Source organism: Pelophylax lessonae (assembly GCF_965119305.1).
Source record: "Pelophylax lessonae genome assembly, chromosome: 2".
Classification (NCBI taxonomy): domain Eukaryota; kingdom Metazoa; phylum Chordata; class Amphibia; order Anura; family Ranidae; genus Pelophylax; species Pelophylax lessonae.
Genome location: NC_138769.1, coordinates 605,521,966 through 605,549,042, shown reverse-complemented (window position 1 = coordinate 605,549,042; position 27,077 = coordinate 605,521,966). Strand labels below are relative to the sequence as shown.

Here is a 27,077-nt window from a genome sequence, read left to right as displayed (position 1 = left end):
AGTGAGAAGGACGGTTGGCTGTTGTAAACACAGCTGACCACTCTTCTCCCTGAAATGATCACAGAGCTCATGTGATCCTTCTATATAGGATCACATGTCTCTATGGTCATTTCACAAGCCACGCCCCCCCACAGTTAGAATTACTCCCCTAGGCTCACATTTAAACCATTGATCACCCATAGGGTTAGCCCCTTCCCTGCCAGTGTCATTATTACAGTAACAGTGCATATTTTTAGCACTGAGTGATTACTGTAGTAATGTCACTGGTACCCCAAAAAGTGTCAAAAATGTCAGTTAGGGGTCCGATCTGTCCACTGCAATGTTGCAGTCTCACAAAAAATTGCAGATCGCCACCGTTACTAGTAAAAAAACAAAATAAAAAAAACAATAAAAATTACATAAATCTTTCCCGTAGTTAGTAGACACGATTAACTTTTGCGCAAACCAATCAAAATACGCTTATTGGGATTTTTTTTTGTTTTACCAAAAATAGGTAGCCGAAAACAAATTGGCCTAAAATGTTAAAAAATTTAGATTTTTTATTTTTTTTTTGGGAATGTTTTTTGCAGAATGTGAAAAACATTGTTTTTTTTTTTCAAAATTGTCGCTCTTTTTTTGTTTATAGCACAAAAAATAAAAATTTCACAGGTGATCAAATACCACCAAACGAAAGCTCTATTTGTGGGGAAAAAAGGACATCAATTTTATTTGGGTACAGCGTCGTGCGACCGCGCAATTGTCCGTGAAAATAATGCAGTGCCGAAACGCAAAATAGGGCCTGGTCATTAAGGGGCAAATCCTTCCAGTCTTAAAGTGGTTAAAAGAGAAGTTCTGTATTCTTTTCTTTTTTTTTTTAAGAATCATACTTACCTAAGTGAGTGATCAAACACCGCTGAGTGCTGGTTCACAGTGCTCTGTGAGCAGAGAGCTGGTGACTGTCAGTCACTGGCACTCTGCTTTGTACCACCCCCCCCCCCCATTCCACGCTCAATGGAGCGCTGGGCTGTGGAGGGGTGTGAGCGGTTAGCTCAGCCTCTCACCAGGTGCTGGTCCAGGGTTGGGGGCAGATCCCGACCATATTGTCCCGATCTTGCCCCAGCCTGTTCTTGCACAGTGACGTCGGCTGACAGCGGACTTTAGCCTGCTGTCTGCTGAAAACAGGTTACAGGAGTTCAGAACGAACTGCACTCTTGTGATCCACAGGAGAAATACAGCCAAACGAGCTTTGGCTGTACTTTTTTTTTTTTAAAGGTTTTAAGATGGCATCAAAATTTAAATAACATATGGCTGGAGAATTTTACGTTGCCGTTTTTGTGTTTGACATAGTAGGTTTTAATAAATTTAAAAAAGAAAATACATTGTTTGAAGAAGCTTTTGTAATAGCACCTGTTGTATTTTTTATTTTTTTTAATGAGTTCAAGTAGAGTAGTGATTATTAAGGCCTGGTTCACATGGGAGCAACATAGGCTCTGACTTTGAGAGCACATGTCGCAAGACGTATATAAATCAATGGTTCCCTTTGAGAGCTGTCCTAACTGGTCCAACTTTGATAAAGGTTCCTGCACTACTTTGGTTCGACTTTGATATGACTTCAATGCCGTAGAGTGTAAAAAGTTACAATAAGTTACACTTGTGTCGGAACAGTGTGAACATGCCTAATGCAGCCTTTTTCAACCAATGTGCCAGGTTGCCTGGGATGCCTTGAGGTTTCTTCATGGGTGCCTTGGCAAAATGCCTACAAATTGCCCAAAAATGGTTTGCAAGCCAGCGTGTGGATGAAGCCTGCCTTTTAGTTACACTAAGTCACAGCTTTTCATTGTCCACCATAACAACCCTGTAGCTTCCGGAGTCCTAACGACCAATGACATCATCAGCTGATTAATGAGGATATCAGTCGTCTGCATAGCATCCTTGTGTGACCCTCCCCTGCCCCTCTCCATCAACTGTGAGGTCACATTAACTGAGTGATGGAGACAAACTGAGGGAGAAAGTAAACATTGGAATACTAATCAGTACCAGTGTGGAAAAGCGTATTTGCTTTGGAAGAATAAATCACCTTTAACGTTGGGTGTCCTCCTTGAATTTATGGATGTTGCTGCATTATGTAAAACGATTAGAATAGATTTTACATTTTAGAATGGGGTGCCTTGAGACAGTCCGTGATTTTTAAAGGGTGCCTCAAGATTTCCATAATTTTTAAAGGGTGCCTTGACTGAAAAAGGTTGAGAAACACTGGCCTACTGGAGTGTATTGTGGCTTATACAACTGTAATCATTTCCCTGATGGCTGTTACCTCTGCCCTTCTTCCACTTGGCATCCAGTTATCATATGATAATTATATGAAGAGGATTAAATATATCTCATGTCAGGTTTGAAAAAATGCATTTTTATATGTGCATAATATACATTTTATACTCAAATACACTGTATTGCTGTTTGTGATTTAGACCCCAGGAACCAGTGTCTGAAAGGAGGAAAATATTTGTGCATCGTGCTTCCCTGCTAGAGTAAGTGGATATCTCCAATCTTTTTTTATTATATTAGTTTAGTGAGCAGATGGAAATACTTTACCCGAGTTATATTCTAGTTCTGTTTTTACAAGTAGATGTTTAATGTCTAATGTTTCTAACTACTAATGTAAATAATCCTAACAAATGCTAGACATACACTAGCCGAAAAATCATTCAAAAATGTATCATGGGGATCTTTCATTCATTTTTCTCAAATCGCCTTTCAGGACAGCACCTGGAGAGAGCATAGCTCCACCTATTTTACCAGGAAACACTGCAGTCTTTAAATCCCTCCTCTTCCACCATGCCTTCAGTTATTGTGTTTCCTCCGCCATGGTGGAAGCGCTTCTAGGAACCTCAGGGGGTCTGCGCTCTCTCCAGGTGGGGAAAGGGTAACTTACCTTCTCGTTGTTTGTTTTCTTTTTTCTTCGACCATCCCAGCACCCGTTCATGCAGGGGGGGGGTTTGGAGTTGCTGATCCTTCTTCCTCAGGGAAGGGGAGGCCTCGCCGGATCTTTTCGCCTGGGTTCCCGGGAGCCTCAGGTCTTGGGCTATGGCTGCCTAGGCCGAAGTTTGATTATTCAAATTTCCCGGTATGACGGGCCCGGGTCCCGGCTGGTGAGCGCGAATGTCCGGCAGGCGGGACTTCCGGCGAGGGCATTGCGGCAATGGTTCCGACCGTTTGGAACGCAGGGATCACCAGCAGGTCAGTGATCGGAGCTTCCGGTCCCTGGAACATGGGACGCCAGAAACGGCCCTTTTAGCAAGGTCTGTCCTTTCCACTGCACTCTCTGCACAGGATGGATGAGAGTTCGGCAGTATCGGCGGATGCAGGCGCCACTAGCACCGGTCAGGCACAGGTAAGAGGGGTACCTTCATCTTTACTACTGGTCCTTATTGTGGTTTTTCTTTGCCTCCTGTGGGAGCCTTACAGTGATTTGCTGGGAGTATTTTCATAGTCTTGTCTGGGTGTTGGCTGGTTTGCACTAAGTACTTCACTTTTTTTCAATTCACCTTGGTGTTCAAAGACTAAGCCACTGTGAAATCCAGGTCTCCCTCTGTATTAAGGAAATATCCTTCTTGCAAGAATTCTTTGAGGATACTTAGCCAAAACCTTTGTCCAAAACTGGTAAGTGGACCTTGTTAAAGAAGAACCTGCACAGCAGTATAGGGATTTTCTTCTATGAAAGAGTTAACCGATACTCTGAGCTCGATTTCGTTCCTTATGGGTAAAGCTTCAGCAGCACAAATGGACTCCCAGCAGAGTACCTTATCTAGCTCCTTGGCATCCACCTCAAAGTCGGCAGGGGCCAGTGACTCAGGGGTAGAAGGAGTAAGTACCCTTCCGTCCCCTAGAGATTCAGAGGAAGATGTTGGTAAATCTTCCAAATGCAAGCTTTCATTAGAGGAAGTAGATGATTTGCTTAGGGCAATCTACACTATGCTAGAAATTCAGGAAGATGTCTGTACATGATAAAATGTATCAGGGTTTGGATGAGGTCAAACACAGGGTTTTCCCAGTGCACAAGGTTCTGATAGATATCATTAAAAAAGAATGGAAGGAACCTGAAAAAGCCCCCTTCTTCTCCCAAAACTCTTAAGAGAAGATTTCCTTTTGGGAAAGGCCTAGGGTTGATACAGCCTTTTCTCAAGTATCTTGCCGCTCTGATTTGGCGTTTGAAGACATGGGCATTTTAGGGATGCAATGGAAAAAAGGGCATATTCACTCCTTAGGAAAGCTGGGGACTCCTCTGGGTCCAGTCTTAAGCCAGATATGGCATTCACAGTGGTGGCCAGGAATTTGGAGTGCTGGTTGGGACAGCTCAAAACTTATGCGGAAGCTGGGACACCTAGGAAAGATTTATTGGAATCCTTTACTTTACTGTTTAAGGCAGTTAAGTACATGGCTGATGCCTCAGCAGAATCAAATAAAATGTCTGCTAGATCCTCAGCTCTGGTCTACTCAGCCAGGCATGCTATTTGGTTGAAAAAATGGTCGGAGACTCAGCTTCTAAGATCAAATTGTGCTGGCTGCCTTTTTTCTGGGGTTCTTTTGTTGGGCCCAGAACTGGAATCAGTCCTGGATAGAACGACGGATAAAAAGAAGGCTTTTCTCTCTAAAAAGACCACAGGTCTAAGGGGTCCTTGCATTGGCAGGACACATAATGCATATGGAACGCTTCACAGCAGCGTGGCCCCTTGTGCAAGGCGCATATAAGGGCAAAGGTAGAGGTGGGGTTCTTTTACAAGCCCGCAGATCAGCCTTCCAAAAGTAAATAACGTCTCCTCTGCCGGTGGGAAGAAGATTGAGGTTGTTCCTCCCACAATGGGAACAAGCCTCTCCAAGTCCATTCATCCAAAGCATTGTGTCTTGGGTTACAATCTGGAGTTTTCAGAAACCCCCCCAAGCAGGTTCTTTGTCACTCCGTTTCCAAAGAACCAAGTAAAAGCTTCTGCAATGATGTCTCTGTTACAGGAGCTGATGCAACATGAAGTAGTCATCCAGGTTCCCAAGGAACAGGAAGGCCGGGGCTTCTATTCACATGTCTTCTTTGTGAACAAGCCTTCAGGAAAATTTTGTTTGATTCTAAACCTAAAGTGTCTATACAAGTCGATAAGGTACAAACTTTCCGGATGTGTAGTCCCTTGTTTGGACGACTTACTACTTTTTGCAGATTCCAAAGAGCAGATGTTAGAAAATCTTCAGAAGGCTTAAATTCATCTCGAGAGTTTGAGTTGGCTTCTAAATTTAGAAAAGTCCAACGTGACCCCATCCCAGGACATCCGGTTTTTGGGATACACCATTCATTCTGTGCTTCAAAGAGTGTTTCCCCCTCAAGAGAAGATGGTAAAAGTTCAGTCCGCAGTGGCTCCGATTCAGACCAATCTCAAAGTGTCTGTTCGGACTGCCATGGCAGCACTGGGCCTCTTGACTGCATCCATTCCAGCCGTCCAGTGGGCTAGATTACTTTCTCGCCCCATTCAGATGGACATTCTTCGGAAGTGGTCACATCCACAATCCTTAGAAAGACTAATCAGAATCTCTACAAAGGTAAAGAGAGCTCTCTGATTATGGCGGAACCCGGTGAATCTAACAAACGGCCTAGTTTGGTCCTTCCCTCTGAACAAAAGGCTGACCACAGATACAAGAGCAGGGGGCTAAGGAGCCCACTTAGACAACTATACCCTTCACGGTACTTGGTCCAAGACAGAAGCCAGGAGATCTTCCAACTGGCGGGAGTTGAAAACCATCTTTCTGGGTCTATAGTCCTTCCATCAAAGGATCAGGGCCAACATGTCCAGGTCCTTTGGACAACAAGACGGCAGTAGCCTATGTATCAAAACTAGTGGGAACGAGGAGCAAAAGCCTCTTAGATCTGGCCACACAATTGCTTTTTTGGGCAAAACAAAATGTGGCTTCCCTGACAGCTGTCCACCTGAAGGGTTCACAGAATCTCCTGGCGGATCTTCTACGCAGGAAGAAAGTTTTAGACGCAGAATAGAGCCTGAATCTGGAGGTGTTTCTCATGATCAGAGCTCTGGGGTCATCCCTTGGTGGATTTGTTGGCAAGCAAAGCTCCAGTATTCTTTTCCCTTCACAGGGAAAATCAGCCTCTGAGCCTGGACGCCCTTGCTCATCCTTGGGACTTACCTTTTTGTTTTGCGTTCCCCCCTTCCAGTGGTTACCACTGGTCCTCAGGAAGTTCAGGGAAGAAGCTACAGATCTAATCCTGATTACTCCCTTTTAGCCAAAAAAGCCATGGTTTGCTCTACTTCTAAATCTAGCACAAGACCTCCCTGGAAGTTTCCATACAGGAAAGAGCTTCTGACTCAAGGAACCCTGAACTATCCTGAATTGGATTGGCTTCAATTGACAGCTTGGCTTCTGAAGAGGACCTCCTAAGGGCTAGAGGCCTGTCAGAAAAACGTATTTCCACTCTCCTTTCCAGTAGGAAAAAAGTGACTAGAGCTATCTATATGAAGGTCTGGAAGAAATATAATTCTTGGTGTTCTTTTAGGAAACTTCAAGTTAAAAATATAATTTCAGTTTTGGAATTTCTCCGTGAAGGAATGGAGAAGGGGCTGGCATCCAGCACCCTGAAAACCCAAGTAGTGGCTCTTGTTTTGTTTTTTGAGAAAACTCTGTCACAGGAAGCTTTAATTATTAGGGCTTTTTAAAGCCTTAATGCGAAATAGGCTTACAGCCTTTAAAGTTTTTCCCAAATGGGATCTATCCTTTGAGTTAGGAGGACTTACTAAAGCCCCGTACACACGAGTCGAAATATGGCCGGAAATTTTCGTCCGACGACCGATCTGCCGATTTTCGGCTTGTTAGTATGGTGCTTCCGACAACCGACTCCGACTTTTCGGCCGAAAAAATCCTGGTGTGCAGGCTATATAATTTTTGTCGACCATCAAAACACGTCCGATTTTCGTCTCATTAGTACAGATTTAGATTGGGAAAAATCTTATGAGCAAGACTAGGCATGCTCAGAGATGAAAGAACACATACAAAGCAATCCAACACATGACATCACTTCTGAAGTAGAATTCTGTCATACGGGAAAATTCGTGTGCAGTCTAGAGCACATTCCAACCAACAGACACCACTCTGGACAAAAGACGGACGACCGATCGGCGGAAATTCGTTGCGTGTGTACGGGGCTTAAGTCTCCTTTTTGAAACTTTAGAGGAAACCTCTCTAAGGACTTTAGTTCTAAAAACGATTTTTTCTGGTGGCAATCACTTCGGGTAGGAGAGTCAGTGAAATTCAAGCCTTATCAATTTCAAATCCTTTTTTGATTATTTTTCCAAATCAAATAATTCTCAGAACAGATCCAACCTTTCTTCCTAAGATGGCTACATCTTTTCATTGTACTTAGGAAATAGTACTGACTACCTTTTCCCCAGCTCCAGCTAATTCTAAAGAGGAATCTTTTCATACTTTAGATGTAAGAAGGTGTTATTTCATTATTTGTCCGTGACCAAAGGGTTCAGAAAATCAAATGCACTCTTTGTAATCTTTATAGAATCCTGAAAAGGTGAAAAGCCTCCAAAGGTACTTTGGGTAGATGGCTTAAATGGGCAATCAAGGAAGCCTACATGGCTCAGGGGGACGCTCCTCCTGAAGGCATTGCAGCTCATTCGACTAGGTCAATGGCTGCCTCTTGGGCCGAAAGGGCCGGTGCTTCGCCTGAACAAATCTGCAAGGCAGCTACCTGGTCCAGTTTCTCTACTTTCCTTTGGCACTATAAACTAGACTTACTGTCAGCTGCAGATCAGGCCTTCGGTAGGAAGGTACTGCAGACAGTGGTCCCACCCTAGGGTAAGTTACTCGGTTATCCTCTCTAGGTGCTGTCCTGAAAGGCAATTTGAGAAAACCTTAGTTAGGCTTACCGGTGATGGTATTTCTAAGAGCCTTTCAGGACAGCAGCCTACTACCCTCCCTAAAGTTTTTCTAAGAGTATGACTTAATAATCTGTTATGTTGGTGGTGGTTGTTATGTGCTCTGTTTTCCAGCATGTCGGAGGCTACTATTTAACTGAAGGCATGGTGGAAGAGGAAGGATTTAAAGACTGCAGTGTTTCCTGGGAAAATGGGTGGAGCTAAGCTCTCTCTAGGTGCTGTCCTGAAAGGCTCTTAGAAATACCGTCACCGGTAAGTCTAACTAAGGTTTTCGTCTAGTTAATGGACACAAATAGAAAATCAGTTTTAACTTTTCAGAGCCAAAAAATCAAAGGAACAAGAAAATTTCTGCTGAACAAATGAGAAATTTAGAGGTTAATCTGTTTCTAGCCCAATAAAAATTTACCTGTTTGCAATGCGCATATGTGACAAACCGGATGACAAACATATTCATTTATGTCCGTTGAACAATTTATTGATTGAAATTCGTTCATTTCATGATGGCAATATTGTTTGATCTTCAGGCTGAGTGTTCGTTATTCGAAATTGAGTTTGAACAATTTTTTGTAAAGTGTATAGCCAGTTAAATTCTAAAGGCAATGTTTGTGGTTGTTTTGGTGAGAGTGTAAAGGGGTTAAAACCTATGGCAATTATATAAAATTAAAAAAAAAGCACTGGGTAGAATGATAATGGGTTGGAACCTATAGTAACTATACAAAATATATAAAATAAAATGTATGAAAAATAAAAGATTTTTAGTACTGTATTATTATTATTATTATTATTATTCCCCCTTCATAAATGAGGATGGAGGAATTAACAACCACTCCTCCCCACCCCTGACAACTGCCGCTGCTTGTTATTATACACTGGTCAGTTGCTGCAGCTTATTGGCTGCTAACTCCATTCAAGATAAGTTTTCCAGCATTTCCCTCAATCAGTGTATGGCCAGCTTTAGATACAAAGCACTGTACCAGTTACAGCATTTATGGAGTTGCCTCTTAAAAGAGAAGTATGGGTTTACCCATTGAAATGACCCCTTTTTAAAGATAAAACACCGCAGGGGAATTTATTATTATTTATTATTATTATTATTGTTGAATAGTTGAATAAAGGCACCAGTCTATCTAGTTCAACCTGTGTAGGTATGTGTGTGTGTTTGTGTGTTTATGTCGATACAATTTCCCATATCCCTGTATATTGCATTCACGAAGATACCCATCTAAGAATTTTTTGAATCTATCATTACTTCCTGCTGACACCACTAATTGTGAATGGAGAGATCCACATCCTTACCGCTCTAACAGTAAAGAACCTCCTATGCAGTATAAGGTTAAACCCTTCTCCTCAAATTTTAATGAGTGGCCGCTTACCTTCTTAAGTTCCCTTAAACTAAATAGGTTCCTTCCCATGCTGGGATCACCATTGTGCTATTTGTTTTATCATAGCTCCTCTCAAGTGTCTCTTCTCCAGGGAGAATAAGTTTAATGCATGTAGTCGTTCCACGTAACTGGGGTTCTCCAGTCCCCTTATTGGCTTTGTCGTCCTTCCTTGGACTCTCTCCAGTTCCACCACATCCTTTCTAAAGAACTGGTGACCAGAACTGGAAGGCATACTCAAGGTGAGACTGAACCAGAGTCTTGTAAAGTGGTAGAATTATAGTTTTTTCTCTTGAGTAAATACCCTGTTTAATGCATGCTAATATTTTGCTGGCTGTGCTTGCTACATCTTGGCATTGCATGCCGTTGCTGAGCCTGTTATCTACTAGTACCCCCAGATCTTTTTTCCATTCAGGAATCCCCCAACGGGTCTCCTCCTAGCCTTGCATTCATGTTTTTGGCCCCCACCTGCATTACTTTTACATTTTTCAAAATTAAACCTCATTTGCCTCATGTAGTTGCCCACCCCTTTATTTTATTGAGGTCTTACTGTAAGGTTTCTATATCCTGCTGTGAAGGTATTGCCCTGGTTAGCATGGTATCCTCGGCAAACACTGAGATTGAGCTATTAATGCCATCTTCTATATTGTTTATAAATATATTGAACAGAATTGGTCCCAGGACAGAGCCTTGGGGCACCCCACTTACCACTCCAGACCATTCTGACTACACACTACTTCTCACCACCCTTTGGGTGCTTCCCTGTAACCAGTTTTCTATCCAGGTACATGCACTATGGTCTAAGCTAACAGAACTCAATTTGTGAACAAAGCATTTATGGGGAACTGTGTCAAATGCTTTTGTAAAATTCAGATACACCACATCCACAGACCTTCCTCATAGAATGTTAGCAGATTTGTCTAGCAAGAACGATCCATCCTAAATCAATGCTGATTACTACTAATGATACTGTTTTCATGTGCAAATTATCTGAGATAGTCCCTTATCATTCCTTCCAATAGTTTACAAACTATTGATGTAAGACTGACTGGCCTGTAGTTTCCAGGTATGAATCTCTGCCCTTTTTTGAATATTGGTACCATGTTGGTCTTTCATCAATCAGCTGGAGCTTTGGTAATGATGCACTAGATAATTTAAATTTACAGACCATACTTACTGAGATCAGGGGATGAAGGGGTTCATTCACAGGTCACATACAGTGTTACTGATAGTGGTTACCTGGTTACCCTATTATAAATTTTTTATTTTTTTGTTGTTACTATGTGCTAGCTGTGATCAATAACTTCTTTTTCATCTCACACAGCAATCTCTGGGTGCGATGAAAATGGGTGAGATGAAAGTGATAGCTGCCACTAACCACAAGCAAACCATGTAAAAATGTGATCGCTGTCATTGATCACAGTGATCATATAGTACAGAGCCACTCTTATTGCCTCTGTTCGCTCATTCAGTAAGGCCCTGTTCACACCTGAGCGTTTTTTAGCTCTTAAAACGTTCATCTCTGAAGTCTCAAAACGCCCAACAAGCAAAATCCTATTCATTTCAATAGCCTCTGTTAACATATGAGTGTTTTGCCGCCTGAAGCAAAATAGCCTGAAGCTCAAAAAAGTACATGGGCTTCTTTTTTGGCAGATTACAAGCTTTTTTGTTAGATGTCAATGCGTGCCTCCAACCACCTGCAAAAAACGCCTGAAAAACACCTGAAAAAAAAAACACCTGAAAACGATATGCTTATACTGTATGTGAATGGAGCCTAAGCTGCACTGCTTACTGATTAAACTAAAATGGCCCCCTGCCAGGCCAATGTAAATAGTCTTATCAGTGCTTTTTCACAACAGGAACAGGGAACAGGACCTTCCAAGAATGTCCTAAACACCCCACCCCCCATATTTTTCTTGATGTTGGAACACTCCCTAAGGACAATTCCAGTACCAAAATATATACAGTAGTGTTCAAAAGTTTTAGAAAGAAATGCTGTAAAGTAAGAATGCTTTCAAAAATATATATTTTAATTGTTTATTTTTATTATTTTACAAAATTCAAAGTGAATGAACATAAGAAAAAACTAAAGCAAATAAATCTTTTGTGTGACTACTCTTTGGCTTGAAACCTGCATCAATTTTTATACTTGCAAACTTTGTACACTTTCACAAAGTCAGAGATGTAGGATTATAGTCAGGTGTACAAAAAACAAATTATACCAAGCAGGTGCTAATGATCATCAATTTTATATGTAGGTTGAAACAGCCATTAACTGAAAAAGAAACAGCTGTTTAGGAGGCTTACAATTGGGTGAGGAAAAGCCAAACTCTGTTACTAAGGTGAGGAAGACTGTTTTATGTCACAGGTCATACACCATGGCAAGGCTGAGTACAGCAATAAGACACAAGGTAGGTTATACTGCATCAGCAAGGTCCATCCAAGGCAAATATTTTAAAGCAGACTGGGGTTTCAAGTTGTGCTGTTCAAACTCCTTTGAAGAAGCACAAAGAAACTGTCAACTTTGAGGACCATAGACGTAGTGGTGGGCCAAGGAAACTTAATGCAGCAGATTAAAGACATATAAGTTGAAATTTGAAAATCTGGGCTGTAGCAGGAGGTGGTTTGCTCGCTGAAGGGCTGGAGAGTGGTACAATATTGAGTGTCAGCAGGCAACAGGGAAGCATAATGGGGATTCCTTGCAAATAAGGGGCTGCAATCCTGCAAATGCAGTTGGAGATTTGATCAGAATCAATGGTGTCCTCTCATGTCCAACACATACAGTCAGTGTCATTAAGAACTATCTTCAGTGTAAAGGAGAACAAGGAGTCATGGAAGTGATGGTTTAGCCCCCACAGAGCCCTTATCTCAACATTGAGTCTGTTTGGGATTATATGAAGAGACAGAAGGATTTAAGGAAGCCTACATCCAGATCTGTTGTTTGCTCTCCAAGATGTTTGCAACAACCTACCTGCTGAGCTCCTTTAAAAACAGTTATGAAAGTGTACCTAGAAGAATTGATGCTATTTTGAAGGTAAGGGGTGGTCATGCCAACTATTGATTTGATTTGCATTTCTCTTCTGTTTATTTACTTTCGATTTTGTTGATTGATAAAAATAAACTATTAACACTTCTATTTCTGAAAGCATTCCTAGTTTAAAGCATGTTTTTCACACCTACACACCTACCTAAAGATTTTGCACAGTAGTATGTATGTATGTATGTATGTGTGTAATATGTATGTGTGTGTATATATATATATATATATATATATATATATATATATATATATATATATATATACACATTATTACACAGTATCTCACAAAAGTGAGTACATCTTTCACATTTTTGTCAATATTTTATTATATCTTTTCAAGTGACAACACTAAAGAAATGCCCCCTCAAAATAACTCAACACACAGCCATTAATGTCTAAACCACTGGCAACAAAAGTGAGTACATCCCTAAGTCAAAATGTCCGAATTGGGCCCAAAGTGTCAATATTTTGTGTGGCCACCATTATTTTCCAGTACTGCCTTAACCCTCTTGAGCATGAAGTTCACCAGAGCTTCACAGGTTGCCACTGGAGTCCTCTTCCACTCCTCCATGATGATATCATGGAGCTGGTGGATGTTAGAGAGGTTGCGCTCCTCCATCTTCTGTTTGAAGATGCCCCACAGATGCTCAATAGTGTTTAGGCCTGGAGACCTGCTTGGCCACTCCATCACTTTTACCCTTAGCTTTCTTAACAAGGCAGTGGTTGTCATGGAGGTGTGTTTGGGGTTGTTATGATATTGGAATACGACCTGCCGCCCAGTCTCTGAAGGGAGGGGATCATACTCTGTTTCAGTAAGTCACAATCAGGCCCCGACTGGGACAAAAAATAGGCCCGGGGGGGGGGGGGGGGGGCAGGTGTTCGCGGGAGCCGTTGGTGACGGGATTTGGGGTTCCAGGATGTGTGGATTCGTTCGGTTATGGTACTTTTTTTAGTTTAATGTTTTAATGTGACAGACTGAGGCCAAAGCAAGATAGCAAGATATAATGCAGTACTGACGAAGCCAGGTATTAAGAAAAAACTCCTTTATAACTAGCTCTGTAATGTTTTATAACTGGCTCTGTGAGTAATACTTAACAACTGGCTTTGTTAATACTGCAATGTCAGTTATAAAGCATCACTCACATAGCAAGTTATAAAGGAGTATTGCTTTATAACTGGCTTTTTTAGTATTACTTTTAGTAGTGCTTACAAAGCATGCTAAATATTTCATCCATAGTCAACTTTTCTGGGTAGAACAGTCTTCCCTTCAGCCTGAACCAGGCACACCACTGCTGAGGGAGAGGAGTGCCCAGAGCCAGTGGCATAGCTTGGGTTGTCAGCACAAGGGGCAAGGCAGATAATTTGTGCCCCCTAATCTGTGGACTTTCCTATTCTCAGCTTGCTCCGGGGTCTGGTCACATGATCCCTTGTGTTAGTCAGTGGTGGCTGTAGGGGAGAGGAGAGACCGCTTGACAATGGCCGGTAAAGCCTGGAGTGGTGATATCACCCATAGATTCCTAGATTAAAACGAGCCGTACCGAGTTTTAATACACTGTGTGTAAACCAGAGCTTCAGTCCTGTGTAGTATGGGCACACATGCAGTAAGATGCCGGCATCCAAATGCAGTCTATATTTTTTTGTTAAATAAGTACCCATTGATGGGGTGGCCCAAAATGAGCTCTTAGAGTTGACACTCAAGAATAATTTCTTCCAGTTCATCACTACATATTGCCAACAAATTAGGGGCACAGCAATGGGGGCTTCCTGGGCACCATCCTATGCCTGTTTGTATTTAGGGTGGTGGGAAGAAGAAATTGTGTATTCTTCACCAATGTACCTTGAGCATGCTAAGCTGTGGCTCAGGTACATTGATGATGTGCTTGTGACATGGGACGCTTCAATTGACAAGCTAAAACAATTCATGAATGAACTTAATATTAACCACTTAAGCCCCGGAAGATTTTACCCCCTTCCTGACCAGGCCCTATTTTGCGATTTGGCACTGCGTGACTTTAACGGACAATTGCGCGGTCGTGCGATGCTGTGCCTAAACGAATTTGACGTCCTTTTTTCCCACAAACAGAGCTTTCTTTTGGTGGTATTTGATCACCTGTGCGATTTTTTGATCATGCGCTATAAACAAAAAAGAGCGACAATTTTGCAAAAATAACAATATTTTTCAAATTTTTTTATATGAAATTCCCCAAAAAAATGTAAAAATCAAATTTTTTTAACATTTTAGGCCAATTTGTTTTCTGCTACATATGTTTGGTAAAAAAAATCGCAATAAGCGTATTTTGATTGGTTTGCGCAAAAGGTATTGCGTTTACTAACTACGGGAAAGATTTTTGTCATTTTTGTTGTTTTTTTTTTTTAACGAGTAATGGCGGCGATCTGCGATTTTTTTTTTTGCGGGACTGTGACATTGCGGCGTACAGATCGGACCCTTGACTGACATTTTTGACAATTTTGGGGGTACCAGTGACATTACTACAGTAATCAGTGCTATACATATGCACTGTTACTGTAAAAATGACACTGGCAGGGAAGGATTTAACTTTATTGGAGAAGGAGGGGTTAAGTGTGTCCCTAGGGGCGTGTTTCTTACTGTGCAGGGATGTGGCTTTTCATGTAACAGCAGAGATCTACGATCCTACATAGCAGGACCGTATGATCTCTGCTGTTACACAAGAGAGAATGACAGGCGGCTGTGTTTACATTAGCCGCCTGCCTTTCTCCCTCTGTAACTGACGATCGCGAGTGACCGGCGGACATCGAGTCCGCCGGTCACTCGCGCGGAGGTGTCCGTGAACGAGCGGGCGCTTGCCCCCTATTGGCTCCCAGGCGAGTGACGTACCCATACGTCACTTTGCCTGCACGGGGCTGACCGCTGCAGTATATGTACTTGCGACGGTCGGCAAGCGGTTAATACGTGCATTCATTTGACTTATGTAGCTAATTCATGAGAAATATCGTTCCCAGGCTTACAAATTAGTCACCACCCTAAACCTCTTATTAGAGGTATACCTATAGGTCAGTTCCTAAGATTACAAGGTACTGTACCAGTGAGGCTGACTATCAGCGTGAAGCAGGAGACCTCTACAAAAGGTTTAGGGAGACAGGATTCTCTAGTGATCGACCGATATCGGTTTTTCATTGCCGATACCGATATTTTGGCCAATTCATATCGGTATCGGCCGATATGTGCCGATTTATTTTCGTACATTAAAAAAAAAATTGGCTATCAATGCGGCCCAACACAAAATCATAAACTTCATTTAAAATGTTAATTCATTTTTTTTTTTTTTTTACTTAAATGTGTTTACACCTAGCAAACACATGCACCCGAAGAGAAATTTGACAGTGTCTCTTTACTAGAAGTTTTATTTTCCCAAAGAAAAATATCTTACTTTTCACATTCACGCTGTACTAAGTTATCAGTTTTCAGCAGCACCTATATTTGTGAGCAAATATTATCACGGATGAAGCACACAAATGGCAAAATTACAAACCAGAATAAATAATGAGCAGGTTGAGAATTTATTGAGAATTGCTACTACATCCATCGACCCAGATATTGATTTGTTTGTTTATCAAAAACGGTGTCCAATATCTCACTAGTTTTATGTTACCCTCTCTTACTTTTATAATAAAATAAAAAAAATAAAAAATTACGTTTTTTTTGCTGAGATAGGTACGTTATCTAAATCAGTGATTGTTAACTTTTTCTGCTCATCAGCTTACCTTGTTAGTGTATTTTTCGTGTGCGGCCCTACACAATTTCTCTTCTGCCAATGTGGTCCAGGAAGGTTGGACACCCCTGGCTTAAATCATATGTTAACTCCTTGGCGCCGACCGCACTCATATATGCGGCCGCTCAGCAAGTGGGCCTTAACGCATATATGCAGTCTTTTTAAAACAACTTACTGTGCTAAAAGCGTGGCATGGAATCCAGCGGGTACTGGAAAACTCCCGATGCATACTAGCATCGGGAGTCGGAAGCTTTTCGACTGCTGTTACAGCCAATTACGGTGGTCACTTGATTTGAAACACTGCCCAGCCTGCCGCCATCTGAAATCCTTTTAAAGGCCAGGAGGTGCCGGTGCCATGGGATTAAATATTTGTTGGTCCCTTTTTGTAACTTGATTTTTTTTCACAGTGTGGTCCAGCACCAATATTATTCAGTCCAGGGAATGTCAAATAAGTACAGTCTGCTTCAGTATCACTAATAAACAAGTTAATTATGTTGCATGTTCTCCCCTTTTCTCCAGTGACCTGATGGAAGTGGAACATTTCCGAACCATTTACCACATGTTTTTGGCTGCCCTCTGTGTTTTTATGCTTAGTACAGCAGCTGTGGATATCATTGACCAAGGAAGGTTAGTAAATTCTCCAAATGCTAAATACCTCTTTGTCTAATTTAAAAAAAAAAAAAAAAATTTGGTGGCATTTTTGAAGCAGAGGTTATTATAGCATGTGAAAGTGGGCCTGCTTTTATGAAGATTATTCCCCTGTTCTCTAACATTACTGTGTGGTGATTACCCCAGTATGTAATGTCATCATCTATAGGTTTCATCACATTGCAAAAATATATTACTGCTTATAATTATGATAATCTTACAGGGTCTGTATTACCTTTTCATTAGAATTGAGTGTATTTTGTTATTTTTTTCATCCCAAACTATGTAAGTTCAATTATATGTAAAAAATAACTAACCACAATTTAAATGGGATCAATCCCAGTAATTCTAGTCTCTGATCTCTCTCTCTCTAGGGTGGTTTTTGAGTTTAACCTTCTCTTTTTTGCCTTTGGACAACTTGGCACGGTTGCATGGTCCTGGATCTGTCTGTTTACATATACGCTGTTGGTGCCCTATAAAGCACTAGTCTTTTGGGGGTCTTTGTATCCTAAATCCAATCACAAAATCATGTTGTCTACCTTTGTAGTCCTATTCCTACTTGTGGCTCAGACATGTGCCCTTTGCATTTTCCCTGTCTATGTGGTAAAACATTATCAGTTGCCTCCAGCATCAAGTTTCATCGTTATCCTGGAACAGGTGAGTTTTCTAAATAGCATCACAGTTATTTTCTAAACATTGCCTGTAAGGCCCCGTTCACACTGGGGCAATGCTACTTGCCGGGGCGACCTCATAGGTCACGGCGCGCTGCTCGCACCGCGACCTCGGAGCGGCCGGCACGGACTTCATAACATTGAAGTCTATGCAGGTCGCTCCGGGTCGCCCCAAAGAAGCTCCGGACCCTTTTTCTAAGTCGGAGCGACTTGTGTCGCTCCTATTAGAACGGGTCCACAGCTTCTCTATGGAAGGCGACCTGTTAGGCGACCACGTCACCTGACAGGTCGCCCCAGTGTGAACGGGGACTAAAGAATAGTGACAGAAAGTGATGCCCCACATGTGTCACAGAGATTTTGACTAAAAGGATATATTGAGCTGAAAATGCATATGCCACACATTGATTCCGTGGCATCCTTTGCTGTCAGTGGCAGCTACCATATTACTTTCACCATAGGTTTCCTTTACAATACATTTGAGATTGTCTAGGCTAGTTTCATACTTTGTGCAGACTCTGTGATCTTACATCTAACAACCTTTACCTTGCTGAACAAAAAGAGCTAGCAACAAATGCTACTGTAGAAGGTCGCCTTTAGTTAATTCACACCTGAATGTTTTGTAACTTGAAGCTTGAAGCTCGAAGATGCTCAACCTGCAAAATCCCTTTAATTTCAATGCCCGCTGTTCACATCTGAGAGTGAACAGGGGCCATTGAAATGAATGGGATTGTGCTTGTTGCACATATTCGAGCTACAAAACGCTTAGCTATGAATGCAGTAAAGTTCTGCATGTACCTGGGTAATACCCAATATTTACCTTTCCACAGAGTGTATAGTTCTTGACTGATGCTACTAGCCTGTAAACAACCATTTCAACTATTCAATTACCGTTTTTAAGGAACAGCCGCAATCGTGAGAATTTATAAAAGAGGTGTTGGTGCTGAATCAAGGCTGAGAGGAATGTATAATTTTTATAATGTCCCATTATTGGAAACATGGAGCTGATGTGCTGCCCTTTGGCTGTTGAGCTCAAATTTCCCACACAGGCCAACAGCAGCCTTGCACTAGTGCTCTCCGCCACAAATCTGCAATCCAGGTCCATGTTCTAGGTCCATGACTTGTGTTTTCTTCATACAGGTTCGATTCCTTATGAAGAGTTACTCCTTTTTAAGAGAGGCAGCTCCAGCTGTCCTACAGAAAGAAAGTAAGTATGAGTTGGGGGTCCTAATTTTGTTAAAAAAAGAAATAAATGTGTTCACTCTAACATCTGAATTGACATCTGTCTGGACTACATTTTTTCAGAATCTGTTAGGGAACCAAACTCTTCAGTCCACCAACAGAGTATAATGCTAAATGTTTTATTTGTTGCAAGAAACTAGCACATATCCTACTTGTATATGTTCCATTTAATAAAACTAGTCATATAAACAATTTAATCTGTATGATTAGGAATTTTTTTCTGTTTGCTGTGTTTTTTTTGTTTTTTCTTAATGTGCCTTGCATATTTTGCTCTTATCTTTTAATTGTACAGATATCTCTCTCTTCACTCTCCTCTGTTTTATACACATGTTACTTTATCAGTATTTTGCATGCATTACTGTCTTGTGGTGGCACTTATTAAGGCATGCAAGTTTGACACACATGCACTGCAGCTCATCAAAATGCATTGTGGTGTGCTGTATAAGAAACAATTTTGTTTTTTTGACCATTTTGGTATATTGGCAGCCCATTTGTTTTAACGAATGCCTTAACACAACACAAGCTAACGTGCATGTGTTCAAGCAACACACTGGAATGGACCTGTCTGGATGCTCTCTTTATATATGTATGTATATATATATATATATATATATATATATATATATATATTTTTTTTTTTTTTTAAATATATACATACAGTATATAGGTCACCAAATCATAAAGTGTGTTTCATATTGGGGCTAGAGTAAACCCAATTTACATTCAATGAAGTATACTGTTTAAGACCAATGGCCAATTATCACATACTAAACCAAAATCCCAACCAAAATGTAAAATTCTTATTGTTAAATAGTTTGGCTTTTCTGGTAAAGGCACCTACAAACTTTAGATGCCAGGTATCAGTTTGCCCACCAAATTATCCTTCTAACATAGAGCCTTGTACAAACCTGCTTATTCTCATAGGGAGTATATGCAAGTTTGTAACAATGGAGGAGGGAGGGGAGAGCGCCTGAGATTTGCTTTTTTCCAATGGTAAATACAATAGCAATTGACTGTGAATATCCTTCTCAATCATTGTCCTTTCCCCTGAGAATATTCAGCATGGTTAGTAAGAGATTTTAAAGTGCTCCAAGCTCCAGCAATGTAACTGGCAATAGTGAATTCTCCATATATTTCTACTGTAAAAAAAAGGGGACTGCCTTAGCAGAAGTTGAACAAACATGGTAAAAATTGTGACAGATTTAAGGGGACAATCCTGAGAATGTATGATATAGTACTTCCCTCTTAAAGAGAAACTAAACTCTAAGACCTCTTGGAGACGGGGCGGACTCCGCCAACTCTGTGAGGGATCTGTCCACTGATCCCCACTGAGCAGGTGGATGACAAGTCCATGTCAGCTCCACTATGCAGAGTGGACATGGACACATCGTGGAAAGGAGCTGAATGGACTTTATAGGCACAAATAAGGGTAAAGTAAAAACTTTTTTATTGATTGACATATAAAAACAGGAACCCTAGCACAAGGGGAATACTTAAATAACATGTACAGGATACACAAGATTAATAAGACATGTATATATAACAGTAGTAAAGCAATGATTAGTTACATAATACATGAGACATGGTGGTATCAAAGTAATATACATTACATCCTACAGAACTCGGAGGTAGTGCCAGAATGATGACACTATATGGGTCCTCGAGTGTGGTTGATGCAGCCCTGAGATAAGGGATAGTTCATGTAGCCAGATGCCCTATATGTTTCGCTTGAGGGATCAAGCTTCTTCTGGAGCTACTGGTATACAGACTCCCTAATAGAGGCGAATGGTAGTTCACAATGACCAATATGCTTAGGCGCAGAAGCAATGTATAAGTCATAGAAAAAATATTATTAGTAACGGGGGGTTGGCTGTGATGAGTCTGTCAGCTGATGTCAATATGCGCAAAGCACACGAAATGTGTGTATCCCCAAAACAAGTATCGATGATTATGACCAGTTGGGAGCAAACAGCCAAAATAAACCATGGTGGTTCATCTCCATCCAGGGGAATTGGCTGGCGGTCTGAGTCTGATACAACGATACCTCCTTCTTTGAGGGATTTCTTACAGTTTTGGACACAGCTGTGCCACATTTATTTTGGCTGTTTTCTCCCAACTGGTCATAATCATCCATCGATACTTGTTTTGAACATACACACATTTCGTGTGCTTTGCGCATATTGACATCAGCTGACAGACTCATCACAGCCGACCCCCCGTTACTAATAATATTTTTTCTATGACTTATACATTGCTTCTGCGCCTAAGCATATTGGTCATTGTGAACTACCATTCGCCTCTATTAGGGAGTCTGTATACCAGTAGCTCCAGAAGAAGCTTGATCCCTCAAGCGAAACATGTAGGGCATCTGGCTACATGAACTATCCCTTATCTCAGGGCTGCATCAACCACACTTGAGGACCCATATAGTGTCATCATTCTGGCACTACCTCAGAGTTCTGTAGGATGTAATGTATATTACTTTGATACCACCATGTCTCATGTATTATGTAACTAATCATTGCTTTACTACTGTAATATATACATGTCTTATTGATCTTGTGTATCCTGTACATGTTAATTAAGTATTCCCCTTGTGCTAGGGTTCCTGTTTTTATATGTCAATCAATAAAAAAGTTTTTACTTTACCCTTATTTGTGCCTATAAAGTCCATTCAGCTCCTTTCCACGATTCGATACATCAATTTAGGATGTGGCACATTATTTTCTAAATTGTGTTGCGCCCGTACTGTGCTGCTGTACTGGCTGCGCAACATTCTTTTCTATTCATGGACATGGACACAGCCCACTCTTCTCTATGGAGCAGTCATTTGGAAACGGATTGCCTGTCCACTTCCATCTGACTGTCATCCGATCCACCGGAAGGATGGGGAACGGATCCCCATCCATCTGCTTTTAGCTGGCTGGATTGTATGCCAGCAGGTGTCAGCGGACACATGTCCGCTGACATCCACTGCTCCATAGAGCCATAGAGAGCTCCATAGAGAGCTATGGAAGGTCCGATTGGGTCCGCTTAAAAAACCTGACAGGCAGACCAGATTGGTGCATCAGTGTGAAAGGGGCCTTAATGCTTTGCCTAAAAAGAGGCAATCACAGGGCAAGGGATTAGTCACCAGTATTTGCCTGTGGTCTTCCTGCAGCTGAACTTTTACTGCAAGCTGTCTGTGTTCTGAGCATTAGTCCCTGGACACATACTGCCCTAAGCATGCACTGTCAAGCCACAAAAGCAGTCAGCCTCCTTATAGACCTTTGCAGACTGTCGGCAACAGATCCCAACGGTGCACTAATACCTTCCACTCACACCTAAATACCAGAGCCTCATGCACCAGGCCTAAGTGCCCAATGTGCAAAAGACCATATTATACCAAGAGCTAGAAATTACTCCTCCTTTTAAGGAAATCATATGAGATATTAAATTCTCTAGCCCCATTCCCACTATGTAGCATGTTGTGCATATTCGTATGTCTTAGGGCAGCTTGTTCTTTTTTAAATGGGCTGCCCTACACACGACAAACACTGCAAGAAGCTTCAGTGTCTTTTTGAGAATTAGATGTTTATTTGTATGCAATATTGTGTGGCTTGCCACATTTGGAGTGCCATAACAAATAATGGCACCACAGGCACAATGTGTTTTTTTTTTTTGTATGTTTACACTAAGTTCTAAAAGTTCAATAAGTTTTACTTATTTGGTGAATTGTATGTGAAGAACTATAGGAATAGGGAATGGCTCTTATAGATGTGGATTTAATATATCTCCTTTGTACTTCTTCTTATAGACAAAGAGGTTCACCTGCCAAAACTTTCCAGTTACCTGTACTTTCTCTTCTGCCCAACACTAATTTATAGAGACAGCTATCCCAGGTAAAAAGCCTTATTATGCCCTAATCATTGTGTGTATTTGCTCCCCTTGAATGCACTGGACTAATAATAATTACAACTGCATATATCTGTTTGGAATACTTTGTGCTGTTTTATATAAACAAAAGTAGTGTACTACCTTGGAGCTTGAAGTACTATACCCAACAATCGGAATTGCTATCATCAAGCTGTCTTCTACAGTATGTGCACAGTTGTGGATATGGAGATATATATATATATATATATATATATATATATATATATATATATTTTATCTTTGTGGGGGAGGGCATGGAGAGATTAATTGGCCAGCACACAGTGGCGAAAGGTTGGTGTGGCAAAACTGTAGTAACAGAAGGGGGGCTTAAAAGTTGCGTCTACTCACTGTTCTATGAACATAGTAACATTCCACAGTACTTGTACCCAAAAAAATTAGATTTAATTACTGTGCCACAAGCAAGAATCCTAAAGACATGTACAAACCATAAAGCTTGCTATATTGGATTGTTGATTTTCTTTCAATTAGAAAGAAAAGTGGGCTGATCGAAATATATTGAGCAAATTCACCCATCCACACAAGCGAGGTGGATGGGGGAATTTTCCCCGCTGTGTTAATGTATTCTGATAGAGGGGACTCCTACACTGTCAGAATACACTGATCAGCACTGCAGATTGGCTGCAGCACTAATCAAACAACATTTCTCTTACGTCCTCCGACAGTCGCCGCCTCCTCTAAGTCATCACAATGGGGTATTGTCCACCTGTCCGTAGGACCAGCTAGGCATATAGACTTAGTCAAAAGACAAAAAGCATTAGCATATACACACCCACGGGGGCTGTCCCATCTGGCCAATACCCCCCCCTGCATCACCACTCCCAACTCAGTTTTAATCTGCCTAGCATCAGGACTAGTTAGGCTCTCCTTGTGCTGGGGCTTTAGTCTCAGCCTTCCTGATCTTTTATTTGATTTTCTTTGAAAATGTCAGTTTTTTTCTCTCACTTTACTAGCTGTTTATTTTGTCAGCTTTAGTGTTAGTTTAGTCTTCGGATGAAGATGGATCATGCGGTGCTGGGATTCGGACTGGCCGCCCTGGTTCTCCAGGGCACTGAGATTCAGATGGACCCCCAGCCCGCCATCGAGCATTCAGCTATGGTTCGCCCTGGCACTAAGAACGACCCATCCCTGTTCGATGCAGGGATGCAGCCGTGAGGTGGCTACCTCACAGGACTCGTCTGCGGTACTGCAGCGTCATGTCCCTGGCTAACGGCACTCCCTGTCAGATGAGGACAGAGGTTTATCCGTGCATAGAGGCTTCCCCACGCCATCGGGTACAGGTAAGTACTTTTCTGTGTGGGGCCTCTGTCTGGGGTGGCAGTCTGTGTTGCTGTGTGTCCCCATGTCTGTGCCTGTGTGACTCCCTGTGCGATCCCTGCGGGTTTCGTTTTTGTACAGATATGTCTGATTGCTGGGGGTCCCTTTCCCTGTGTCACCTTAGGTGCATGTTTGGGGGTACAGCTGTGTGTCTGGTGCGGCGACCGCTGCGGGCGAAAATTCGCGCGGTCCACCATGTTTTTTGCTATGCACACTGTGTGGCCCTCTGGTATACCGCTCGTTTTTGGCGCCATCTCCATTTTAGGGGCGGGAGAACGATCGGTTCGGCCGCATGTCGGCGGCCATTTTAGTGAAGCCTCCTATGCTTCCCTATGGGGCAGCCATTTTCCCTGAGGTCTGGCTTATAGCCAGCCCCTCCCAACAGCATTTCCTTTTTTCTCTGCGACAGCACAGGCACAGGTAGCAACGATCTGCGGGCTCTGCAGTGTATCCCTCTCAGTCTTCTTCTGCATACTGCTTCTGGCTCAGTTTTTCTTTCTCCTTTGGGGGTCTTCATTGCTGTGACAGTAGCGGTGGGCTGCGCACTCCGCAGCGCTATTTAAGGGGACAGTACACTGATTTTTTGCACTGTAATTTTTTACTGTATTGAGCCATGGATTCTCAGGAAAACAAGTTTCCTCCAGCTTGGTGGGGGGCCTCAGTTCTCCTGTGGCCCCGCTGCGACCTGATCTGGCTGCTGTAGTTGCGACTTTAGTGGCAAATGTGGAAATGCTGATGTCTGAACGGGCTGCGAGAAAACGGCCCAGGCTGTCTCTCTCTTCTGATTCAGATGGGGATATGGCTGATGCTGCTGCTGCGAGCGTGCCCTTTTCAGGGTCCCGCTCATCCCTGGACCCCCCGGGGTCTGAGGGGGAGGCTGACATTGAGGGTGTTGACACATCCTCCCCAGGGTCCCCTGATGAACGGGCGACCATGGGTGAGTTAATTGTTTTCTGTAAAGGAAACTTTACATTTAGAGGGTGAGCCCGATCCTCCGGGCATTGTGTCTTTTTTTGGGACGCGCAGAACCCGCAAGTCTGCGCAGGTTTTTCCCTGCCCAGCTGCTTTTCATTACACTGTTAATGATATGTGGCGCACGTTAAAACGTCCGTTTCGTGGTGCCTAGTCGGTTCAAATTGCTTTATCCTTTTGCGTCGGCTACGGACTCGCGTTGGTGTGTGCCTCCACAGGTAGATCACACTATGGCCGTGCAGAACAAGGCTACCTTAGTTCCTGTGGAGGATACTCCGGTTTTCCGGGATCTCACGGACCGGCGGTTGGAGGCTCTAGCCCGCCATTCCTATACGGTGGCGGGTTCGTTGCTCAAACCCGTTTTCGCGTCCGTTATGGTGGCTCAGGCGGTAGCTGATTGGATCTAGGTGCGTCGTAGCTACCTGGTGTCTGATGACGTGCCGCATGCCCGACTGGAAATGGTGGATCAGGTCCACCAAGGAGTCATGTGTCTGTGTGATGCAGCCTTAAATGAGGCCCCCTTGGTGGCTAGCCTCTCGAGTGTCGCGGTGCTTCACCAGCGACTGATGTGGCTGAAGAGCTGGTCGGCCGACCAGTCCTCACGGTGAACTGTTGCTGATTTTCCCTATGTTGGCTCTCGTCTTTTTGGCGAGGCGTTGGATACCCTGGTAAAAGGCGCCACGGGGGGCAAGAGCACTATACTGCCCCAGAACCCGAAGAACAAGTCCTTCCGAGGCAAGCAGGGTTCTGCGCCTAGGTCTAATCAGGGGTCCTTTCGTGCCTTTCGGAACCAATCCATGGGCAAGCCTTTCAAGGCCCAGGGCAACCAGAGGAAGCCCTGGGCGGGTAAGCAGAAAGCCGGCAATGCTGGCTCGGCGGGACACTCCGCCTCTGCCTGAATGGGCGCCCTCACCCGTATCTGGGGTGGGGGGACGTTTGCGCGGTTTCCTCCAAACCTTGGCTGCTCCGGATATCGGACAGGTGGGTCCAGGAAATCGTTCGATCAGGATGCAAGATCGAATTCCTTTCAAGGCCGGCAGACAGATTCTTTCCGTCCAATCTCCATCTGCTTCCGGGGCGTCTGCAGGATTTGCATCGGGCGGTGCAGGACCTGCTGGCTCAGCGAGTGGTTGTCCCGGTGCCTCATCGGGACAGGTTTCGGGGTTTTTATTCGAATCTGTTCACTGTGCCCAGGAAAGTGGGCAAAGTGCCTCCTATTCTGGACCTGAAAGCACTGAACCGCTTCATGCGAGTTCGAAGGTTTCGAATGGAGTCTCTCCGTTCGGTTGTGGCCTCCTTGAGGCCGGGAGAATTCCTGATTTCGATAGATCTGAAGGATGCGTACCTGCACGTCCCCATTTTTGAGGGTCATCAGCGGTACCTGTGGTTTGCTATTGCAAAGGACCACTACCAGTTTGTGGCGTTACCTTTCGGTCTCGCTTCGGCACAAAGGGTGTTTACCTAGGTGTTGGTCCGGTCCTGGGCCTGCTACGGGCCCAGGGCATTGCGGTCCTGGGGTACCTGGACGATCTGCTTCTGAGATCGAGAGCCAGCCAGGACCTTGTGCGCGATCTGTCCATCACGGTACAGGCGCTCCAGGAGTTCGGATGGACCATCAATGTTCAGGAATCAGCGTTGTCTCCGTCGCTTTGCCTTCCCTATCTGGGAATGGTTCTGGACTTTGCTCAGGCAAAGGTATTCTTGCCGGAGGACAGCTCCGGACTTTGCGGGACGTACTCAGGTCCCTCGGGGACAATCAGTCCTCGTCACTCAGGACCTGCATGCGGGGCCTGGGGTTGATGGTGTCGACCTTCGAGGCGATTCCCTTTGCCCAGTTCCACACGCCGGCTTTACAGACGGAGGTCCTGGCCAGGTGGGACAGACTTCCTCAGTCCTTGGATCTGTATGTCTCCTTGAGTCGCCGGACCAGATTGACTCTTCTGTGGTGGATCCAGTCCCCGTCGGTGGCGGAAGGCAAGTCCTTCCGCCCTGTGGTGTGGACAGTGGTTACGACGGACGCCAGTCTGTCGGGCTGGGGTGGAGTCCTGGGCATCCTATCTGCCCAGGGCACTTGGTCGGAGGAGGAATCCTCCCTCCCGATAAATGTACTGGAACTAAGAGCGAAACATTCCGGGTGTGAAAAATTGGCAGGCCGACTATCTGAGCCGCCAGACCCTGGACCAGGGGGAATGGTCCCTTCACCCGGAGGT

General features: G+C 43.3%; 1 protein-coding gene across 1 annotated transcript in view; it reads left to right on the top strand.

Annotated features, from left to right (window-relative positions):
- Window positions 1-27,077, top strand: part of LOC309546727 (sterol O-acyltransferase 2-like) — a gene marked incomplete at its 5' end in the record, with an annotated part of 178,357 nt that overhangs the window by 131,346 nt on the left and 19,934 nt on the right. The window contains 5 exons of the mRNA XM_082246428.1: window positions 2,448-2,507; window positions 16,607-16,714; window positions 17,110-17,392; window positions 18,544-18,610; window positions 22,442-22,526. Coding sequence (XP_082102554.1) covers window positions 2,448-2,507; window positions 16,607-16,714; window positions 17,110-17,392; window positions 18,544-18,610; window positions 22,442-22,526 — 603 coding nt within the window. The remainder of the gene's footprint in view (window positions 1-2,447; window positions 2,508-16,606; window positions 16,715-17,109; window positions 17,393-18,543; window positions 18,611-22,441; window positions 22,527-27,077) is intronic.